The sequence below is a fragment of the Watersipora subatra genome, chromosome 7 (assembly GCF_963576615.1).
Source record: "Watersipora subatra chromosome 7, tzWatSuba1.1, whole genome shotgun sequence".
NCBI lineage: Eukaryota > Metazoa > Bryozoa > Gymnolaemata > Cheilostomatida > Watersiporidae > Watersipora > Watersipora subatra.
Genome location: NC_088714.1, coordinates 63,054,067 through 63,063,870, shown reverse-complemented (window position 1 = coordinate 63,063,870; position 9,804 = coordinate 63,054,067). Strand labels below are relative to the sequence as shown.

The 9,804-nt window shown below is 32.6% G+C and overlaps 1 protein-coding gene across 1 annotated transcript; it reads right to left on the bottom strand.

The window, feature by feature from the left end:
- Positions 1–638: 638 nt before the first annotated feature.
- Positions 639–9,574, bottom strand: LOC137400977 (short-chain collagen C4-like). The gene is made up of 6 exons (XM_068087315.1): positions 9,464–9,574; positions 8,536–8,578; positions 5,810–5,965; positions 3,071–3,229; positions 1,734–2,012; positions 639–841 (listed from the first exon to the last, which is right to left on the bottom strand). Exons 1-6 carry the CDS (start codon positions 9,572–9,574, stop codon positions 639–641), a joined length of 951 nt encoding a protein of 316 aa, XP_067943416.1.
- Positions 9,575–9,804: the final 230 nt, after the last annotated feature.

Here is a 9,804-nt window from a genome sequence, read left to right as displayed (position 1 = left end):
TTTCTGTGTCAAAGTTTCAACAGTTCTTTAAAAATGCTACTTTTAATACGAAAATAATGCACAACTAACCTCTTGACCATTCTCATGTTTCTAAAAGTAAGATTACGTGAGTGACCTGGAAAGTTTTATATGTTAATTTGCTAATATTAGACATCAGTGTGAAGTTTTGATTGTTGAAAAGACTTCTCTGAACTTGTATATCCTTAAGTGAGACTTGTAAGTCTCAGTAAGCTTGCAATAAAGTGCTTGTGTGCATAAATGTAAATAGCTTAAGATCGATATGCTTGTATAAATAGGGTTACACTTTTTTTCTGTATATAAATGACTATTAACCAAGCAGTGAATGAAATTGTTATGTTTTATTTCAGTATATAAATGACAGTATTCACCAAGAAGCATTTGAATTTGTTAAAACAATTGCTATACCTATTCAATTTTTATTTGATATATATGATACACAATCAAAAATCATTGAATGTTTTCAGGAAAGTTGCTGCAAACACAAACAAAATTACACATACATGTAGATGTAATGAGCTTAAGTTCATACAAAAACAAAAAATAAGGTCATTAGCGGCTTGAAGTATAGATCTTGGGTTTTAATTCAATGCTTCATGTATGCATGCAAGTACAGTAATTTAATTTGTGCAGACAACACAAGTAATAGCTTTATTTGAATTGTATGGCGGGCAAGGGACTCCTTTACTACAGACAGCTTTGTTGAAGTACCAAAGTGCGCCCTCATCATCAGCACTCTCTCCATCAACAGTTTCCGGACTAGCATCAACGCACACAAATGTTGTCCTCCCATCCCGGTCGAAATAGCCAGACATCAAGTAGCCTAATACAGATTTAAAATATTAGGTTACATCACCTTTTGGGTTTTATTTGCAACAGCTAAGATCATTCATTTTTTAATTGTTAGCTGATGCTAAAACCAGAAATCGGTAAACTTAAACAAGTCTGGCTAAATTTGGTGGGGATTAATATATTATATAATATATTAATACGTTTAGCAGCATGGCTAACAGCAAATGACCAGGTTATAACACTTCATAATAGTTTTATAAAGTCTCAGCCACTTTAGCTTGACCATTTAGGGTTACTTGAGATTGTAACAAGCTACTTTCTCAAATAGCGGCATATATTATACATTTGATAATCATCAGATGTATGTCATATATAAGCTTTGTAAGTCTTGTAAATAAATTACCAGATTATGTTACAAACATGAAATAGTGAAGTTTAATTATTTGGCTGAAATTGTACTAAGTGGGATATATGCTTTTCTTCTCAAGCAATAAAATCTTAAATCATCAGTAACATAAGCAGGACTATTTTCCATTACCCAATATTATATAACAAGCTAATAATTTGAAATGACCAGCCTGGAGCCTGTAATCATATCTTTGTTATCATGAACAGTGACTATAGCATGATTGGTAATGGAGATGGGAGCTCCTAAAATAATAGCTAGCAGTAACTCAGCCTGTCGGTAGAGTGCAAATAGTGAAATCGGTTCACATCATAATAAGTTTCAGAAATTTTTTTCACTAATTTTGCTATTAAAACAACTAACACAGTTGGATTAGCTAAATAAATGATTTACTTTATCATAATAAATCAGGTTTATTTTTATTCTGACTTATATTGAGATCCTTCTACACAGACTGTAGTGACAATTAATTGTAACAAGCCTCTTCTAATAATTCTACTACTAACAGATAATCTACCTTCATACTCAAATGTCCACTCATTGTTAGGGCAGCTCCTTTTACCAGGAATCATGATTACTGATGATCTGGTTTTAGTATGGCAGACGGCACATGGAGCATTATGGTTAGGGACAGAATTGTCAAATATACCGGAGTCGGATGACTGATATTCTGTACCAGCCAGAGTGGCAAAATAGAGACCGACTGTGATATCACTCTTATACTCGGCATCATTCACCATACACTGGTAGTTTCCTCCACCTCCTCGATTGTCAGATGGAGTTCCTCCACTAAAGCCTGGGAAGTCACATAGAACCCTTATACATATCAGCTCTAGACGCTAGTTATGGTCTCAGAAAGGTGTTTTTACGAAAACACTATCTAAAGCAAGTCAGGAAAGTAAAAAAAGATATAGGAATCTAATGTAACTGATTTTTTGTTTGGGACACAGGTTTAAGACAAGCTTTACACCATATTTGTAATTAGATATTTCTTTAATTGAGCGCTCAGCTGTCATATTCTACAACCGAAATTCTGAGGAACAGATGACTTGCTATAGAAAAAATATAACCAAATTGATATGCCAATTAACCTAAATAAATATGCAGATAAGAAAACTTTCTATCAAACAAACATACATGCAAATACAAGTTTATGAACATGTTTTACATAAAATTTTGATTTTTTTTGTATAAGTCTCAAATTTTCAACAGATTTTTTAAATATGCTAATAAATCTTTGTAAAATTTTTGGCAAAAAACCGTTAATAGAACTGACAAATTTTGTTTGAAACAGAAAACTCAATATTCATCAAAGTTATTCACTTTAATACCCAAGTAAGATTGTTGCTCTTGAAGGTAAAGCTAGGCATAAACTTAACAACATTATATATATGTCATGGCTGTTTTGGTGCCTGTCTGACTACTTCTAGAGATGGTGGCTATTTATCTGTTTAAAGTGGCTGTATCATGCTGCCATCAAGCAACTCATCAACTCGGGCATATTTAATACATTGTAGCTTCTGCCCAATCCTCTGATTTCAAAATATATAATTCAAAAGTTGAAACGGTTAGGCAACATACACGATATATGTAAAGTTCTCAAATTATTTTTAATAAATAAAAGAGTCTGCCATGTAGTCTAAATTTTTACTCATTTCTAGAGCCTTCATTGGAAGTGTTTACTCTCTGTTTATTTCACTAAAAGCGTGTGATAAGTATTACTCTTAAAAGTCCACCCATGTCTATCCATGTTTCAAAGTTAAACCTATAATGTAACTTATACATACAATGAAAATTATTCATTAATGAAAATTTGTCTTAATTATTTGAGCAACAACAGTTAATAAAATATACCTTCATAAATGAGCTCTGCATCTGATCCGCATGCGGTGTGTCCCCACCTTGTATAAACTGCACCACCTGCTGCATCTCCAGGATTTCCTTTAGGACCCGGTTCACCTGCTGACCCATCTTGACCTTCTTTACCTGGTTCACCAGGGTTGCCAGTTACACCTTCAGAAACAAAGGCTCGGTACATGATAGGACAAGTCCAAACAATAAAAAACTGGATTGTGCTTCTTAAATAAAGCTAAAGTTACATGCAATTTTGCAGTGATGGAGAATAACCAATTTTTGACACATTTCTGTCCTGCTTACTAATTTAGATCATCCAAAATATCTTTTGCAAAAATAAGTACAAATAAGTTTTGAGAAGTATGATTATGATCATGATAATGATGATCAACTTTACATGTATTTGATATTTTGCTAATTTGATTAACAGAGCTTATTAACACAGCAATCCAGGGTGTTTGTGAGAATGACCTAAACATTATGATAGGTTGCATCAGCACCCTGATTATAGCTACTTGCAAAAAGCATATTGCGCTGCTTTGTACTAAAAATACTTAAAGGTGAAAGACTGAAACGTTTTTGATCATAATTATTGCAATTGTTTTATTTTGAAAAATTGAAATACTCCGCAAAAATTTCTTATGAATAGTAAGTTATACGTTTAAGTCTAACCTCTCCTACAAAAATGCAAATGCAAACCCTATCAGCTTTAGTCATATAATACTTTGATATGTAAAGGTGTAATAAATTTAGATAACAGGGACTGGTCGAGCTTAGACTAAACAGTTAGCAGGTCAACGAATAGAAAGAGGAAGCCAAGAAAAACTTGAGCCCATTCTACCGGACCTAGATTAGATGAGACCAAGCCAACAAAGAGTAGGAGTGGCCCGGTGCCAGACTGTGAAGAACGCACGACACCTAAGAAACTAAACAGCTGCTGGGCCAGCAGAATATTGTCATTCAGCTCCTTTGAGACAGAGCTTACACTTTACTAAACAACATAAAAGAAGCAATAGGATCAATAACTAATCAAACCGATAGAAAGCATTACTACATTCGTTTCACAATATACACAAATCTTCACTGTATTTTTATATATTTATTTTTAAAAAACATATCAATAGATTTTGGCTCAATCAGGTCGGTGGTTTATTGTTGAGCTTGATCAATGCGTTTGTTTGCATATATGTAATGAAGGCCTCCTAATCTACTTACCTCTAGGTGGTTTAGGTAAATCTACTGAACTGAATGTACAGTCAGTCAGTGGAATTACTTAGTAGTTAATCAAATGTTCGAGTCAGTGATGTATGTGTTTGTGTGTGTGCAAGCGTGCGTGCGTGTGTGTGTGTATTTATTTTCATCAACAGAAACAATACAGAAAAATAAACTGCATATTAGTAAATATATCAGGTTAATTACAAATTAGTGAGAAAATGAAAAGAGTATAGCAAAATTCACTCAACCTGAGCACGAGATAATGATGATGGAGCCATAGGTGCGCTGTAGCCCAGCTAATTTTGCACAAGCCCCAAAAACAGTCAACAGCAGCAGAACAAAGGCAGGCCTCAGCCCACCCTAGTCAGAGAGACAGGAGATAGCATTTTACTTGTTTTTGAAAGTCAAATTTGTTTACAATTTTCTTCAATCTGTCAGGTAGGTTATTCCAATAAAAGGTTGTTTGATATTGAATAGTTTTTTGCCCAGCACTAGATGTAAATAAGGGAATATGAAGATTTAGAAGAGAGTGACGAGTACTATAAGATTGTGTTGGTCCCCCATCTCCAGATGAATAAAATACAGTATGACCCCTTAGCAGCAGCTTTAACGTATATAACTTATCTATAGGTAAAATATTAGTTTGAGTAAACAATTCTTGAGATGGATAGTCAAAGGGTTTGTGACATATAATTCGCACTAGCTTTTTCTGAAAGACTTTAATTTTATTTAAAAATATTTGAGGCGAATTGCCCCAAGATTCGAGGCAGTAAATAAGTTTAGAATTCACCAAGGAGTTATATAATGTAATCATTATTTCTCGTGGGAAGTACTTTGATAACCTATAGAAAAGTCCAACCGCTGGACGAAGGTCCTTTAGTATGTTAGATATATGAGTAGACCAATTCAGATTATTATCAAGCCAAACACCTAGGAATTTGAAATGATCGGTCTGTTTTAATATGTTATTTCCTATTTGCAGAGAGTGCATTTTTAAATTAAATTTGTTCTGCGGATTTTTCATAAGCATATAATTAGTTTTCTCAAAATTAATTGTGAGTTGGTTACTGACACACCAGCATCGGAAGATTTCCAAATCTTCATTTATCTGAGGTAACACGCTGTTAAGGTTACTTGATTCTAGAAAAAGTGTGGTGTCATCTGCATAGAGAATAGGTTGTAAGTATTTTAATGATTTGCAAAGATCGTTTATATGAATCAAAAACAGTGTTGGGCCCGAAATTGAACCTTGTGGAACCCCACAGGTTACGCGTTTTTCAGTAGATAGTACACCACTAATTTTTGTTCGTACTCGGTAAGAAGGTTATTTATGTATAGTATGTTCAGAATAAAGATTTTCACTGCAATGTTGAGTTTTATTAAAACAAGTATTTAATCAATTAGAATCTTACTGATATATTTCATAACAAAATGGTGAATGTGATGGATTTTATATTTTTAATTTTCTACCAAGTAAATAGACAAGAAAAATCGGATATTGACAAGTATATTATACATTCATACCTCTTTCTCCATCTCTACCATCTCTACCTGGCAGTCCATCATCTCCATCTCTACCGTCTGCTCCATCTTTGCCATCCACTCCGTTTTCTCCTTTGGCCCCATCTCGTCCATCCCTACCAGTTACTCCCGGTGGTCCAGGAGGACCAGGTTGCCCAACTACATGTATACACATTTCAAATGTGATTTTAGTATGAATGATGTCCATCAGTGATTATCTGGCAAACATATCAAAGTCAGCAGAAAAAAATTGTCAGTTTGACTCATAAACATTCAAAGATTGACTGACAACAATTTACAATTGTGTCTGTTTATTTATACACACAAAACTATTTAAATTGGTTTGTTGTTAATCATTTTGGTAATAAAAAAACAAATAATACAGGTTTTTTAAAATTACTCACGAAGTCAGCTTCAAGTGGTGATGCAACGAGATCATTTTTTAATAAAGCAAACGTATGATATGTGATATAGATGATGAAAACTTGCCAATGTGTAAATGCATGACAGAAGCCACTACTGAAACCTATTAATCTTATAAATATTTAGTATTTACATGCCAAGCTACATGTTTTGAATATCAAAAGTGGCAGACAATTATGACACAAGCTAATGGCCGATTCCACAGAAGCCAAAATTGACTGCCTTATATTTACATATACTCTATGAAATTTCAAGTGGTGTTTATAGAATTGCACCATTCAGATGGTGCACACATTTTGTGGAGCAAGGTTGCAAAAGAAATTTTCTTCACAAAATTTGGAAATTTAACAATTCTCTTCGAAAATTAGCGGCTTTTTATAATTCATTTGAATCATATTGATGTTAACACTGCTTTCATAAAGAATTTAGGACTACCTGGGCATTGACCACAACATTCCAATTTAATTATATAGCATCAGTGTTGACAAGATGCAAATATTACAAAATTTTCCGTATACTATCAATACTCGAGTCAATTAATAAAACCTGGTATTCAGTCAACAAATCACAAGTTATTATTGAAACACATATCCGTAATGCTATTGACATTTGTTAGTGCAATGAAAAATAGTGCTTTTCTTTAACTTTCAGTCTGGTACTTGAGCCTTATGCTTAGAAAATATGTTTAATTTTATTCTAAGAAATCTTGTTTCTATTAACTTTAAAAGCTGTAGTAAATAATAACAAAATAGCAAAAATTAAATAAAATTTGACATTTTTTTAACTACCAATTACTTTAAAAAAAAATAATTAACTGAATCAACACCACTTAGCCTGAGGTTGTAAAAAGGTTGTGTATGTTACTTTACCAGTAACACAAATAAAATTGAATCTAACTGAACGCTATTTAGTGACACCTTGATTGCAATGTTTTAGTTTACTGGTTTTTGTTTACGCCAGGCATTTTCAAAGAAAGCGAAATAAGTTCAAAAAAAAGTTTCTGCGTGTAAACATTACGTTTTAGCTTAGTGATTAGTTGCTATATTAGTGTTCCCTATTAAAGTAGGGGATGCACACACAAGTTTTCAAACTAGCTAACCTTCTTGTTCTTTCCAATATGTTTTGAAAAATCAGCACAGACATGGGATCAGGTTTTACTCATGCATTAAACAGGTTAGTCACAGTGTCACTTTTATCAAAATTAAAAAATATAGCATCGATCATCATTTATTGATGCATGAAAAACTATTGTCTACATTATCTCGTCAAGGATGAGTATCAAATTAGCAACATTTATAGGAAATTTGTAAATACAATTATTGATTTACTGCAATTTAGGTTTTCAACTTTGCTTCCATAGTGCAGAAATGTTGCATAACCTTATGCCTTTGCAAAAATCTTGCATAACCTTTTGCCGTAGTGTAGCCACATAAAATGTAAATTGCCACATAAGTTGACATTTTAGTCTGAAATAATAGCTAAGAGTATCTGATACTCCAAAGAAAAATATGAAGTAGATATAATTACAGTACAAACTGATCAATTAAATAAAGGAAAAATGGAATAGATATTATTTCTGTACAGTCTGATCAAGTGACTAGAGATTTTAGGTCAAGTTGCGCTTGGCTTGTTAAACGCTTCTTTTTAATGGCTGCCTTCGCAACATATGTAGTGTTTATCTTGATTCATCGGTGCTCTAATGTCTATTAGATTCTTTTTAAGAAAAGAAATACCAAACTTTGAAAATTTTTGTAGCTCAAAGACTATAGAAAACCATTGCTAGCGCTTTTGAAATTATTCCAAAACAGTTAAATTATTTGATATATTTTAAATCATTTATCAATGCATATTCATACAAACTATATTGCGAATTGTTCCATTGCTCTGAATAACTACATTTAATATAACTGTCAGCATCTGTAATAATATCGGTGATACCAGAGTATGAAGGGACACATTACCATTGATGTGAGAGTAAATACGTTTGTGTCAGCGTATGCAATATATGTATACGATGCTATTAGTCAGTGCAGTACAAAGAATGCTCCATTGCTCTGAATAACTACATTTAATATAACTGTCAGCATCTGTAATAATATTGGTGTTACCAGAGTATGAAGGGACACATTACCATTGACGTGAGAGTAAATACGTTTGTGTCAGAATATGCAATATATGTATACGATGCTATTAGTCAGTGCAGTACAAAGAATGTTCCTAAAGTGTAAGGCTAACATTGATTGTTCGCGTTATGCAGTACACAGGTTTTCATAAAAGGTTTCGTCAGTTAAAGTAGTAGTTCTTACCTTTTTCTTCCCAAGGATTGTTTCCTGCTATAGCTTCTTCAATCTATAAAATAGAATAGTTTAGAAACATTTTAAATGTGTAAGCTTATATATGATAATGATAAAGATAAAGTCATATAAAGTAGCGTTAGACTTTATATCAGCAAATTCCACCGATGAACATTGATCAAAGGTGGTGTTGGTTTATAGAAATAATAGAAGAGGCACTATTTTTCAATATTTTTGTCTGAAATGGTGTAATAGGGCAGGAAAATACACACAAAACAGAGAAATATAGAAAATTTATGAAATAGTTTTTAAACAAATGTTTTATTCAACCTCTAAATTTAAAACACTAACAGCCTACGAGATAGAATCGAGACTAAGCTGTTATGTATCTGCAAAGTTTAATGATTAAAATTAATATGGTGACTCAATAATGTAAGTGAGCTAAACTTTGTAGAATGACAAATTTTCTAATGTGATATTGAGATTCAAAATAACATAAACAAATATTAAAACATAAATGACTTCTTTACTATGAAATATTCGAATTATTTTACAGTAGAATGTTACAGTAGGTGATAATGACATGAATAATATTGTCTAATTGTGCTGTAAACTGATAGTAAATATAAATATATAATGATGGCTAAAATAATTATAGAGGCAACTGAATTAGAGTAGTAATACAATGGACAAAGTAAAAAGAGTACTTTAGTAAAATAAATTCCAAAAAATAACAATGTTAATCTATAACCACAACTCGTTTGATTTTTACATTTTTAAAAGTGAAACTATTAGAGGAATATGTAAATGAGACTATAGGCAGAACTTTTCAATAGATACTAAACAAAGCGAACTATTCTAGCAAACTTCTGCTGACATAGCCCAAATAATGTCAGTAATTATAACATCTAGCTACCATGTTAGCCAGAATAGAACTTACAAAGGTTTTCATAGAAGCAAACATCCCTTTCAGGTCCTCAACATCTGCCTGCAGCTGAACCACCACTTCATTCTCTTCTACTGGGTTGGAGTCACACAGAAACACCATCATGATGGTCAGCAAAGCGACAAGAATTGGGATTTTTATTCTTTTCATTCTATGCAAAAAAAAACAAGTTGAGGCAGTTATTCTCAGAGTTGTATAAACCCAAATATTAAGTTATGGTGTTTTTAACAAAATAAAAACCTATTGCTGGATCACATAAATGTTGCAACACTTATAAGTTGAACTGCATTTTTCTAAACTAACTCATTATCTGTTATGAAATAACCATAGCTACG

Coding starts and splice junctions, on each gene's coding strand:
- LOC137400977 (XM_068087315.1), bottom strand. CDS start 9,574: ATGATGGTGTTTCTGTGTGACTCCAACCCAGTAGAAGAGAATGAAGTG. Junction 3,230..5,809: donor TGGTAGAGATGGAGAAAGAG/GTATGAATGTAT, acceptor TTGTTTCTGAAG/GTGTAACTGGCAACCCTGGT. Junction 842..1,733: donor GTGGACATTTGAGTATGAAG/GTAGATTATCTG, acceptor AATCTGTATTAG/GCTACTTGATGTCTGGCTAT.